Source organism: Lepidochelys kempii, chromosome 15 (assembly GCF_965140265.1).
Source record: "Lepidochelys kempii isolate rLepKem1 chromosome 15, rLepKem1.hap2, whole genome shotgun sequence".
NCBI lineage: Eukaryota > Metazoa > Chordata > Testudines > Cheloniidae > Lepidochelys > Lepidochelys kempii.
In genome coordinates, this window is record NC_133270.1 from 14,580,346 (window position 1) to 14,594,650 (window position 14,305).

General features: G+C 49.3%; 1 protein-coding gene across 1 annotated transcript in view; it reads right to left on the reverse strand.

The window, feature by feature from the left end:
- SLC25A1 (solute carrier family 25 member 1) overlaps positions 1-14,068 on the reverse strand; it is a 50,109-nt gene extending 36,041 nt beyond the window's left edge. The window contains exon 1 of the mRNA XM_073312866.1: positions 13,793-14,068. Coding sequence (XP_073168967.1) covers positions 13,793-13,892 — 100 coding nt within the window. The 5' untranslated portion in view covers positions 13,893-14,068. The remainder of the gene's footprint in view (positions 1-13,792) is intronic.
- Between the last annotated feature and the right edge of the window lie 237 nt (positions 14,069-14,305).

The window sequence follows — 14,305 nt, forward strand, 5'->3', positions numbered from 1 at the left end:
CCCTGCACCTCTAATCGGAGATTTTTAGTAGCAGTGTCCCGTTAAGCCTGCTCATGTGCTCTCCCTCCCTCATCTACCTCAAGGCTATTTAGCACTGCACAGGCAAACCCCCCTCACTTCCTTCTCTACCACAGAGCCCTATAGAGAACTCCGAAGTAGAGGGGAGGAGGGCGGGTTGTGGAGCACCCATAGGGACACACATCTCGAAGAACCATCGTTATTGACAAGGTGAGTAACTTCCTCTTCTTCTTCTTCTTCTTCTTCTTCAAGTAGTGTCCCTGTGGGTGCTCCACTTTAGGTGGCTCCGGAGCAGTATCCACCATTGGAGGCTGGGACTTTGGAGCGGAGTCTTTTACTACAGATTGGTCCATGGAAAAGAAGCCCTTGAGGAATTCCACCATGATTTCAACAACTTCCATCCCACCATCAACCTCAGCCTGGTCCAGTCCACACAAGAGATCCACTTCCTGGACACTACAGGGCTAATAAACAATGGTCACATAAACACCACCCTATACCGGAAACCTACTGACCGCTATTCCTACCTACATGCCTCCAGCTTTCACTCTGACCACACCACACGATCCATCGTCTACAGCCAAGCTCTACGATACAACCGCATTTGCTCCAACCCCTCAGACAGAGACAAACACCTACAAGATCTCTGTCAAGCTTTCTTACAACTACAATACCCACCTGTGGAAGTGAAGAAACAGATTGATAGAGCCAGAAGAGTTCCCAGAAGTTACCTACTACAGGACAGGCCTAACAAAGAAAATAACAGAACGCCACTAGCCGTCACCTTCAGCCCCCAACTAAAACCCCTCCAACGCATTATTAAGGATCTACAACCTATCCTGAAGGATGACCCAACACTCTCACAAATCTTGGGAGACAGGCCAGTCCTTGCCTACAGACAGCCCCGCAACCTGAAGCAAATACTCACCAACAACCACATACCACACAACAGAACCACTAACCCAGGAACCTATCCTTGCAACAAAGCCCGTTGCCAACTGTGCCCACATATCTATTCAGGGGACACCATCACAGGGCCTAATAACATCAGCCACACTATCAGAGGCTCGTTCACCTGCACGTTCACCAATGTGATATATGCCATCATGTGCCAGCAATGCCCCTCTGCCATTTACATTGGTCAAACTGGACAGTCTCTACGTAAAAGAATAAATGGACACAAATCAGATGTCAAGAATTATAACATTCATAAACCAGTCGGAGAACACTTCAATCTCTCTGGTCACGCAATCACAGACATGAAGGTCGCTATCTTAAAACAAAAAAACTTCAAATCCAGACTCCAGCGAGAGACTGCTGAATTGGAATTCATTTGCAAATTGGATACTATTAATTTAGGCTTAAATAGAGACTGGGAGTGGCTAAGTCATTATGCAAGGTAGCCTATTTCCCCTTGTTTTTGCTACCCCCCCCCCCCCAGCGTTCTGCTTAAACTTGGATTTAAACTTGGAAAGTGGTCAGTTTGGATGAGCTATTGCCAGCAGGAGAGTGAGTTTGTGTGTGTGTCCCCCCGGGAAAAAAAGGGGGGGGGTGAGAAAGCCTGGATTTGTGCTGGACATGGCCCACCTTGATTACCATGCACATTGTAGGGAGAGTGGTCACTTTGGATGAGCTATTACCAGCAGGATAGTAAGTTTGTGTGTGTGTTTTTTGGAGTGGGGTGAGTGGGTGAGAGAACCTGGATTTGTGCAGGAAATGGCCCACCTTGATTATCATGCACATTGTGTAGAGAGTTGTCACTTTGGATGGGCTATTACCAGCAGGAGAGTGAGTTTATGTGTGTGGGGGTGGAGGATGAGAAAACCTGGATTTGTGCTGGAAATGGCCCAACTTGATGATCACTTTAGATAAGCTATTACCAGCAGGACAGTGGGGTGGGAGGAGGTATTGTTTCATGATCTCTGTGTGTATATAAAGTCTGCTGCAGTTTCCACGGTATGCATCCGATGAAGTGAGCTGTAGCTCATGAAAGCTCATGCTCAAATAAATTGAGCTCTAAATAGAGCAATATGCCCTAAGGTGCCACAAGTACTCTAAGTCTCTAAGGTGCCACAAGTACTCCTTTTCTTTTTACTACAGAGAGTACTGTGGAGTTGAAGATGGTGTCAGCAGCCAAATCTTCAGTGATCGCATAATGTTCTGCAGAAGTATGGACAGAGGCCTCAGTCATTGCTCTATAGATTGGGGAGATAGGGGTATCCCTACGGAATGTGATTGAGGTAGGAACTGATCTCATGGAGTGCGTATGGATGGAAGCAATTTGCGCCTTGCTAAGTGATTAGTGCAACTAGAGACCCATTTGGATAGTCTTTGAGGAGATATCACAGAGCTTTTGGATCTTTCTGTGGACAAAAGGAAGAGTTTAGGGGATTTCCTGAAGTCCTTAGTCCTGTCCAAGTAGGATGCTAATGTCCTTCTAATATCTAGCAGATGCACAATTGTCTCCCAGTTGTCACAATGTGGTTTTGGGAAAAAAAACAGGGAGATGGATCTGTTGATTCATATGGAAAATGCAGAAAAAGTAGGGAGAAACTTGGGATATGGCCTTAGAGTTATTATTTATTTATTTATTTTTAAAGACAAAGGCCGCGAATAATGGGTGTGCCATCAGGGCTGCTATTTCTCCTATGTGCCTAGCTGAGGTGATGGCAATTAGAAATGCTGTCATCATGGACAGGTGTAAGAGAACAAGTTGCCCTGGACTCTGAGGGAGGTCTAGTCCAAACCCTGAGAAGGAGATTAAAGTCCCAGGCTGGAGCGGTTGGTGTCACATGGGGGAAAGAGAGTCCCAATGCCCTTAAAGACTCTACGCGTTAGTGGTTGAGCAAACTCCAAGTGAGAAGCCATGTTCGCTATGAGATGTACCTTAAGGGAGCTGAGTGAAAGTTTAAAATGTAGTGCAAAATCAGAGGGAGGAAAGAAGAGGTTGGGTCTGTCCATTTGGAATGGTACGAACTTGGAGTCGTTTCCATTTTGTAGATAGGTATGTGGAGGGGTCAACTTATGGTTGTGTTGCAACATGTGTTTCAGCTTGCCAGAGCATTCTGCTTCTAAGCCTTGGAACAAAGAAAGATCCAAGCCTGGAGGCAGAGGACCCATGGGTTGGGGTGAAGGGTCAGCCCATTGTTTTGAGAGAGCGGGTGAGGAATGGACTGACGTCAGAGGAACAGGAGGGCATATTGCCATCTGCGTCAGGTAAGGGAGCCAGGCTTGTCATAGTCAAGAGGGGCAATCACAATAACTCTTGCTTTGTTTTGTTGAATTTTCAACAGAATCTTGGATAGGGTAGGAAACTGGGAAAACACACACAAGTGGGCCCTGTCCGCTGGGAAGATGAGGGCAACTGCCAGTGAATGTTTCCCCAAAGGGTGGCTATATCTCGAAAATTCCAACTGAGACCGTTGGTTATCCTGTTCTGTATCCCTTGTAGAAGGACAGCTGAGATGAGCACATTGTGATGGGTGCATCAATTCCAAAGTTTGAATGCGGTCTTGCAGAGGGAGGGAGCTCTGGCAGCTCCTTGGCAGTTTATACAAAACATACAAGTCACATTAAGTCCATCATAATCTTTGTGTGTTGTTTTTGATGAAAGGCAGAGTTTGTGCATAGACACTCCTGAAGCTCCTAGCCCCAAAATAGTGATATGGAAAGTCATCTCTGTGGAAGGCCACTTGTCCTGAACCTTGTTGTTGTGTAGGTGAGCTCCCCAGCATATTAGGGAGACATGTGTCTCAGGGTGGTGAATGTGGGTAGTGAGAGGAGCGCTCTCGCTTGTACTGCATCAGGTTGGTGCTGATAAAGTCCAGTCACTGTACTGGGGTTAGTATGCCGCTACAATGAAGTGAACCTTGGAGATTACCCTGTGTGTAGCAGCCTGTACCTATAATGATCCTGCCCCAAAGGTAAGCAGTAGGAAATCTCCTGTACAATGGTTGTATTGATTTATGGAAGTAGGGAACCTGTAGGTTCAGGGCTAGAAATCAATCTCTTTGCTCTAGAGCTGGTCCTAACTGCTGTGAAGTAAGGTAAGGTGACTTCTGAATGGCGTGACAGGTGTATAGATAGCAGCTGATGCTGTAAAAAGTATCATTGTTCAGGCCCCCGACCAGCTCATCAAAGTGCTTATAAGAGACAGTTTGAGAGGTCATGGACTGGGGTGCAGACTGTTCTCACTTTTGAGCTCTGGGCCTCTTACACTGTGGCTCATAACAGCACAGAGATGGCGAGTATTGAGAAGATTGTGATCTGTGGTGTGGTTGAGAGGTATATCGTCTCCTCTGTTCCACAGTGTAGATTCCTAAGGAGTGTAGTGTGGTCCGAGAATCCTTCAGGATGTGGAGAGAAAAATCTGTCTTATCCGCAAAGAGTTTGGCCCTTCTAATTGGAAGTCTGTAGCTCTTTGTGCAATCTAGAGAGGTGTAGCGAACACCAAAACCCACCTCAGTACCACTGTCATGGAGACTGGACGGGCAGCTGTAACAGCTACATCCAGTGGTGTCTCTAGGACCAGTCTGGCTATTAACTGACCTTCTCTAAGAATGGTCTTAATCTGTTCTTTTTGTGTTTCCAGTAATGTTTCAGAAACATCCTGGGTTTCCCAAGATTAACAAAATTGTTTTGGTCATGAGAGTTTGGTAACTTATGACTCTAAACAGTAATGTTGTCAATGAATACGCCATCTTGCACAGCCTGATCCCATGGAGTTGACTTGGCGTTATGTTGCTTGCTTCATGCATTAACCACATCCACTATGATGGAGTTGGGTTGCGGATGCTAAAAACAAAGTCTGCCTCTTTGGCTACAGGTGTAGGGTTGTTTTTGTTTACACTCTGTTGCTGGTTGGTGCAATGGAGGCTGGTTATCCCAGGTGATTTTGGTAGGATTTAGAATCAGCCCATTAATTGGGAGGACAGTTCTAGATGAGAAGGTAGTGTGCAGAATTTCCACCAACTTGTGATGTGTATCTGCCACCTCCTGTAAGGGAATCTGCAGCTCAGCTACCACCCTCTTGGTAAGATGCAGAAAGTTCTTAAATCTTTACCTCGTGATGCGGGGTGGGCAGCACAGGAAGAGAGAGATGGGAGAGATGAGGAGAAGTGTGCTCAAGAGGTAGCTTCCTCTTCAGGTGTTTCCTCTCCCCCCTTTCCCTCTTCTTTCCCATTCTGAAAAAGCTTTTTCCTGTCCTGGTTCAGGTGCTCTCCTGCCCTGGCTCAGGTGCCAGGCTGTAGCAAACCATCTGGTGAACTCTCCCTGAGAGACACCGGAGACGGTCGCACCATGCGTGTGTATATACCTGAAGAATTACAATATGGCCTTGGGAGGGAGAGGCGGGAAGGCAGGCATGGGCAGTTGGCGTGATGGAACCGGGGATGACCCTTGTAGTGAGGTGGTGGGCCACCTTGAGGGGCCAGGGAATGATCTCCTCCTGGCCAGTGTCAGATTCGTCAGTGGATAAGGGTGCCGCTGACTGGGGTATTGGCAGTATACAGCCCAGTGCTAAGAGCGATTCTGGGTGCCAGGATGTGCTCGATACCGGGGTCCTGGTACCAAGCAATGGGGATTGTGGTTCTTCCCCAATCATCAGGTCTCCAGGGTACCAGAGCTCATGCAGTACCATGGGTTCATTTGGTACCACGGAGGAGGGTCCGTGGTACATTGTCAGTACTGATAGTGGGGCAGAGCACTCCCTAAATGAGAGTTTTGCCCAGTACAAAAAGTTTGTTGCTGCCACTTTTTTAGAGATGGTATGGTAATTGTCTCTCCCTGGGTACTGAGGCCGCAGGTCTCCAGAGTATCAGAGCACCTGTGTTACCATGGGCTCATCCGGAACCCCAGAGGAGTGTCTGTAGTCGGTATCAACGGTTGGGAAGGTGCAAAACGCTTCCTAGATGGGAGTTTTGTTACATCTGCTACCAAAGGGTTTCCCTATGCCACTCTTTTAGAGATGGTATGGTAACGGTACTGTTGCCTCAGAGCATGACAGTGGAAGCCTCTGGTGTCTTGGTGCCAAGCAGAGCTGACAGCAGGGCTTCTCTGTGCCGCTCTTTTAGAGGTGGTACGGTAACGGTGCCCGCTCGGCGCAGTAGTTGCCCAGAGTAGAGCTCAGAGCAGCAGGGAGCTCACAGAAGCCCCCTGTCCCTGCGGAGAGCAGAGCTCAGAGCAGGGCAGAGCTCACAGCAGGAAGCCCCTTCTCAGGTTTCAGCTTCCAGAGCTTCGGTGCTGAACCCTGCTGCAGCTGAGCTCACAGCAGGAGGTTCCTCTGCTGGTATTGTCCTACCGAGATGGCCACTCTGGGGAACACCCCTCTGGCTGGCCAGTTGCTCGGAGGAGCCTTTCCAGGGGGAGTCTGCTGGTGGCTTCTTCTTCTCTCTCTTTCTCCTCTTCACCACTCGACCCCTTTTGAAGTGAAGGCTCCGGGGATGATCTGGGGTCAACACCCACCGGAGTTCCCTGCAGTCTGAAGTGTTTTCTCTACAGGGAGGAATTTTTTCTTCAGCTCCCAGTTCCTGTTAGGCTACAGTTTTAGGTGTAGAGGTACAGCACTTCTGTGAGGCTCTCCCAGGCACAGTGAATGTCTGGCCATTACAGGAACTGACTCCTTGCAGGAGAGGCACTGCTTGGAGCAGAGAGAGCCAGGCAAGCCCCAGGGCAAGGGGTGACATCCTCTAGCAGGGGGGAATATGCAGAAGAATGTCTTTACTTTTCTTTTTTTTTAAACTGAAAAAGAAAATAATTATGAGTCTACTAGATGCCTGGGGAGGGGGGGAATGCCCCCAGACAGGGAAGGAAAGTGAAGTTCTTTTCCTTTTTTCTCTTTTCTTTTTAAACCAAAGGAATAAAATAAAATAAAATAAAACACTAGCCTGAGTACTTTTAGGGAGAACAAAGGTAACAAAACAAACACTACTTATGCTAATAAGACAGATAAGGAAGGGACAACTGCTCCTTCTGGCAGTAAGAAAAGGAGGACTTGTGGCACCTTAGACTAACCAATTTATTTGAGCATAAGCTTTCCTGAGCTACAGCTCACTCGATGAAGGTGCCACAAGTACTCCTTTTCTTTTTGCAAATACAGACTAACACGGCTGTTACTCTGAAACCTTCTGGCAATAGAGAAGGAAGTGAGGGGGGTTCACCCATGCAGTGCTAAATAGCCTCCAGGCAGACCACCAGGGAGGGAGAGCACATGCATGGTCTCGAGGGGACACTGCTATCAAAAATCTCCAATTAGAGGTGCAGGGGCACACAGACACCTAACGTGGAGCACCCATAGGGACACTACTCGAAGAAGAAAGATATTGCTTGAGTGTGTGTTGGGAATCTCTTTGCAATTCACAGCTGGCGCTGAGATACTGTGGCGATAGGGCCCATGGATACTGCACCCCTCGGGAAGCTCCTCCTTGGGAGCAAAGTACTCTGTGACGAGGGGACGCTAAGGGGAATGACTGTTATACAGCCCAGTGGCACTGAACTCCCAGGCCAGAGAAGCCAGTCTAGGATCTCGTTCTCATCAGTACCAGTCTGTTGGCAGATCTGTGTCGTAATTCTTCATTTTGCAAGGACTATAAGGAGCGACCAGATAGGGAGAGCCACACTTTCTTCAGGCAGTACTGGAAGCCCCAGTCCTTGGGACATGGACAAAGCACTAGTGGATAGGGACCTGTCCTGCATTGGCAGAGGCCTGGGCTATATACAGCTTGTGCGCTGGTATAACTATGTTGGTCAAAGGGGGTTTGTACTGTTTGAACTACATCTTCCGAATGGTAACAAGGTCTAAGTAGGTCTCTTCTCATCTTTAACATTCCCAATTTAAAGGGATTTGAGGGTCTGGAATGCAATGCGGTAGTTTATCGGTACCTGATCCACTGACAAACCCTGTAAATATCAGCTAGCACCTTTAATATAATAGGCACACATGGGCCTCATTAAGAAAAGGAGTACTTGTGGCACCTTAGAGACTAACCAATTTATTTGAGCATGAGCTTTCGTGAGCTACAGCTCACTTCATCGGATGCATACTGTGGAAACTGCAGAAGACATTATATACACACAGAGACCATGAACCAATACCTCCTCCCACTCCACTGTCCTGCTGGTAATAGCTTATCTAAAGTGATCATCAAGTTGGGCCATTTCCAGCACAAATCCAGGTTTTCTCACCCTCCCCACCACCACAAATTCACTCTCCTGCTGGTAATAGCTTATCCAAAGTGACCACTCTCCCTACAATGTGCATGATAATCAAGGTGGGCCATTTCCTGCACAAATCCAGGTTTTCTCACCCCCCCACCCCCATACACACACAAACTCACTCTCCTGCTGGTAATAGCTCATCCAAAGTGACCACTCTCCCTACAATGTGCATGGTAATCAAGGTGGGCCATTTTTTTCCCTGTCTAAAGGAACGGATGAGACTGTGCTGGCAGAAACAGAGCAGAGTTAGTACCAGGCACCATCCTGATGGATCAGCTTATTTAATGCAATTATGTCTACGACAAGGCTGGCCAGTGCTGCCTGTACATTACAGATCATTTTAATTTACTGGATGCAAGGAAGGGGCCAGCATTTCAACAGGGCCTTTCTTTCATCTCATTTGCTTCATGATCACAAAACTGGGAGCTCCTCCAGGCCAAGCAATATGTAACTTAGGGCTATGTTACAGAGAACTACCCCTGAACTAGACTGGAAGCCAGTCAAGACAGGGACCCCCCATACCTGTAAAGTTCCATGCACACCTGTGCCACATAATTCCTGCTTTCCTGGGGACCCGGGATCCACTACACCTTGATAAACAACGGAAAGCCACTGATTCCCCAGTGATCAGTGAGCTCCCAAGGAGCCAGGGAATGGCAAACGCCTTGGGCAAGGGCATATTCAGTGTGCCATGCAACCTTTCATAATCTTTGGACTGACTGTGGAAGACCCGTAGGCTTCCCCAGCCCAACTCCTAACCCTGCCCTCTGGGCACAGGACTCTCAAGAGGTCGAATGTGAGGCCAGCGCCCAGTGGCGTTTCACCCATGCATTGAGCTTTACAGTCTGGGCACAGCTGAAGAGCTGCACGCACAGCCACTCCCAATGAAGCTGGGCATGGCTGTCCAGGGGCAGGAGAGAAGTTGGCCCACAGTGTATGCCACAGTTACTTTTCACAAGAACAAGCTAGTGGGATCAGCTCCCCCCCACCCACAGGTTGGATTGAGCTCCATCATTAAAAGACAAGACAAACCGCACTATGATACGCACATAAGAACCGGCAGAGCAGAGCAGACCAGAGACCTACTCCAGCAGTAGGGGCCAGTGCCAGAAGCTTCAAAGGAAGATTCAATAAACCGAACAACGGACAGTCATGGAACAGCCTGCCAGCGGACAGAAATGTCTTTCAATCCCCAGGCAAACAGCTGCTGGCATATGCCTTGATGCATATGGGTTTATGTCCCAGACAAAATGTGTAACTGTGGATCTCACCACCAGTCCCTCTGCAAATAACTTGGGGTGAACAGTTTAGTCAGAAGCTTTTGGACTATCCAGTTAATTTGAGGCCCCAGCTCCTTGTCACACCTCACAAAGGCGGCTCCTTTCGTACTGCAGGAGCTGCATACATTTCACGCAGCTCGAGTTTTGATTTCGAGTCAACCTTGCAACTTCTCCAGTGGTTTTTCTTTTTGACAGGCCCATGCAAGCACCAGAGACTGTGACGTTAACGAATGCATGTCAACTGACAGCAAAGCCAGAGGTCACAGATGGCAAACAGAACTTGACTGGCAGCAGGCAATGGTTCCAGCAGCCATGCAGGAAGAGCAATAGACAGGTAAGGCTCACTCTTAGGTCTCTGTTAAGCTAAGCCAGCACTTTGCTGTCAGACCCCAAGGAAAGGTGTACAGTCGGCTGGAAGAACAAAGGGGTGGACGTGATCATGGAGGAAGGGAATTAGCTGGGAAACACAAAAGCTCTAATGATGCAGATCACGTCGAAATGGCTATATATATATATAATATTTTTTTTCATTTAAGAGGAAAGACTTCCATCTCCATTCTAGGAATTTCCCTGTGGTTGGGCAGAGGAAACATGAGCGAACGTGCCACTACAAGTGAGTTCTATGAGCCTTGCCTGGCACCACGGTACACTTGGTTGGGCTCCCACTTTTCAACAGATACAGATGTAATGGGCCAAGTGTATCCCTGGAGTAGCTCCACTGAGGTCAGAGAGACTTTGATCCAAAAACAAGCTGATCTGTGGGAGTAATTTCATCCCACAAGAGATGAGGGGCAGCTGCGGAGCTCTTGCAAGAACTCATCAGTGGGAACCATCCCAAAAGCTGTTCCATCACACCAGGGAGCAATAAGGCAGCAGAGTGGGAATGAGCTAGGAGGAGAACAACAGTGTTAATCTGTTCCCCGACCCTCCTTTTCATCCTCAATGTGATTATAAGCTCCATGCGCTTCCCATCAGAGGACTGGGTCCCTTTTTTGTGCAAATAAATTAATTTCTAATCACTGATACACTCTGCTAAATGAGTTTGTCCTTGTGGATGAAATAATTCTAGCAAACTTACCCAAAGCCTGTATGCGTTTGCCTGTATATTACCTGAACAGAGATCACGAATATTGTGATATCAAAGTCACAGTTCACAGTCAAGACCTTACAGCTAAATTACTTGGGAACACATGTCAGTATTGTCGACTTGTAATGGTCCACGGTCATTCAGAATGCCCTGGTTACATGTAAAGTAAACTCAGAATCCCTGCCCAAATTGGGTCACCCCGGCTGCTGCTGGACCATCAATGTGTCCATGCAACAGGTTTAAATGGAACATCCCCATGGATGGAATGCCTGACTGTTGGTTACATCCAGCCACACAGAGCTGGCAAGCTTCCTGGACGTACCTCTTGCATCCTGGGATTCAAAATGAGAGAGCAATGAGAATGTGTCTCTTTGACTCATTATCTCCACAGAGGTTTGAAGGGAACATGACATCAGTAGATTACATTGGGGAAGGAGGAGACTGAGATTGTTAACATGCCACCCCACCTACACACCTTTTGGGGGGAGCACAGAGTAATGCACTGATCATTTACTCACCTGGGGCTGTGCAGCTACTCACTTGAAACTGAACATCCACCTCTCCAAGACACTGGGTGCCCCACTCAGCTCTGGTATAATCGTGCATAATTCCCATTCAAAGGGAGCTGCAAGGCTTCCCCCAAGAACTCTTTTCCCATAGTCTCTGTCACCAAGAGATCCCCCAGAGGCACGGAGGAATGAAAAATGTGAGCGCTCCCATTTCCTCTAAAGGCAGCAACGCTACATAAGTCAGAGATGGATCAAGGAGGGCATGGAAAGAACCAGCTTGGGGGTTGAAGCTAGGCAGCACTTTCAAGGCTCTGAAGTCACATTTCCGTGGTCATTACTTCAGTGGGGAGAGCCCCACTCCTGTTCCCGTTTCAGAACATTTCAGTGTGTTTACACGTCCTTGCATTCCTCTCACACGATTATCAGCAGATTGTGAACTTGGATAATCCGTGGGGAAAACCTTGTACTTGGAACATAGGCATCGACTCTGTGGGTGCTCCGGGGCTCAAGCACCCATGGGGAAATATAGTGGGTGCTCAGCACCCAGGAGCTAGAGCTTGATCATGGAATGTGATGAGGGAGTTTGTTTACAAACAGAGGCAGGGTGATTAAGATAACAAAAGGCTTGTCATTAAATTAAATTAAGGATCGTTAGATGATCCTGAAAGCATTGCCAGGCACTCCACTTAAAAGATAGGAAACAAAGGGTATGAATAAACGGTCCATTTTCAAAATGGAGAGAAGTAAATAAGGGTGTCCCCCAGGGGCTTGTACTGGACCAGTACTGTTCAACATCTTCATAAATGACCTGCAAAAAGGGGTGAACAGTGAGGTGGCAAAGTTTGCAGAGGATACAAAATTACTCAAGAGTGTTAAATTGGAAGCTGACTGCAAAATGTTACAAATGGATCTCACAAAACTAGGTGCCTTGGCAACAAAATGGCAGATGAAATTCAATGTTAAATCAAAGTAATTCACATGGCAAAATATAATCCCAGCTATACATACAAAACGAGGGTGCCTAAATTAGCTGTTACCCACCAAGAAAGATCTTGGAGTCATTTGCAGTACTCTTTTTTTCTAGGAATCCTTCTCATGGTGCCTGTATCATCCTGAACTCGTTCTCCAGCTTCAGAGTAGCCGCCCTGTTAGTCTGTATCCGCAAAAAGAACTAAGGTGCCACAAGTACTCCTGTTCTCTCTCCAACTTCAGAACACTTAAAAATTATCTCCAGTCATCAATGGGACAGATGCAACTGAATAACCTAACTGTCCTTAACGTCCATCAAGACAATACCAGGGAACTAGAAGTAAATAAGATTGCTGACAGTTTCATCCAGAAAGCTACAAAATGTCTTTAAACAGGGATGTTAGTGAAGACACCTTGCAGGTGATTGCAGTGATTTTAATACACAGTAATTCATGATGATGTTATTATGTAGCTCATAACAATTTACTCATTATTAAAATAGTAAAGATACTAATGACAGACAAATTCAATAACTAGAATATGAAACAATGTATAAATATGCTGAAAATAGCCTTCCCCCAAAAGTGGCAGAGTGCCCCCTCCCCAAAACACACACACACCCCTCTTCAAAAGCTCCCAGTGGCAAAAACAGAAGTCAGCGCCTATGACTTGGAAACTGAAAGGGCCTGCAGTGTATCAAATATACAGACTCATGACTGAACAGACACAAGGAGTTGAGTGAAGAGCACTGCAGTGACCCTAACTGCCCCCAGGGGCAGCGATAAACTTCAATCTACACAAGCCCTGCTGGGACAGATCCCCCAAAAGGGTAAACAGGGAGCTCTCTTGCCTAGTGAGGAAACTCCAAACTAAAGCCTGGCTCAGCCCAGATCCAAGCCATAATCTAGAAGCAGGACAGAGTCTTGCAATCAGCATCCCGATGCAATTCAGCATAGGGAGGTCCCACAGCAGCAAGGGTGCCACCGTCAATCCCATGTTGGCGCTCACAGCTGTGGGTGCTGTTTTGCCGTTAGACACTCCCCTCAGCTCTGCTCTCAGGACCCATATCTCCCATCACCACCCCGGGTAGAAAAGCGACCACCGCTCGGACTGCACGGAGTCCCGGGGAACTTTGAAAGACCCGAGCAGGGCATGCCAGGAAAGGGCACTTCTCAAAGCAGGGCTGCAATTCCCGCAATTGCATCAGACAGTGACACAGCGGCCAAAACTCAGTCACCAGCCCCGCATCCCGGCCCGCCAAAGACCGAGCGGAGAGCACTGCACTGCCATGGAAAAACAACACTTCTCAGGAGGGAGGCACGTCCAGCTCCCCGCGAAGAAAGAGCCAAGGGCTGCTGGGGCTGTCCGATAAGGAGCCGCGCACACCGGGGGCCAAAGTTCAGGGCATGCACACGACTCGGAGCTGCTCTTTCAAGCAGCCCAGGAGACCTGCCAGCAGGACTGAGACCCCGGGTGCCGAGCAAGACACCTCGAGGGGCTGGGCGATTGTCAGCCCCCAAGGCAGCAGCGGCAGCAGAGGGGAAGTCCCGGGTCAGGAGGATAAGGGGGTGGGGGCTGCTGTCCCATCAGGTGCACACAGGCGGCCGCTCCTGACCCGCGCGAGGCGCTGCTCCCCACCCCCGAGGGGACCCCGGCGGACGGGCGCTCCAGCGCGCGGCTCCCGGGCAAGCTGCGGGCAGCCCCCCAGCACTCACCTGCCAGGATCGCCTTGCCGGGGTGGGTGAGCTTCGCTTTACCGGCCGGGGCGGCAGCGGCCAGGCAGCGGGGGCTGGGGGACGCGGGGCGGGCGGACATGACTGCGGCGGGCAGAGGCCGGCGGCGCGGGGCCGTTTAAGCGGTGCGGGGCTCGGGGCGGGTCCCCGGGCAGGGGGCGGGCAGCGCAGGCGGCGGGCAGCGGGGCTCGGCGCCCCCTGCGGACGCCCGGGCTGGTTACGCGCTGGCGCGGCGCTCGGCTCCCGGTCCCCGCCCGCAGCAGGGGTGGGGCCGCCGGCGTCACATCCTCGGGAGCGCACGGGGCGGGGGACGAGCTGCAGCTCCGCTGCCTGCTCCTCGCCACCTCGTGTGCTGGGGGGCAGAAGCCGGCAGGGTCCTTCGGGGCGGGGAGCGAAGGGGGGGAAGAGACCGGGCAGGGGTAAGGAAGCGGTCCCCCACCGCAGCAGAGCAGAGCTGCTGTGAAATCCTCCCGTCAGGGGATTTGCCCTGCCCCG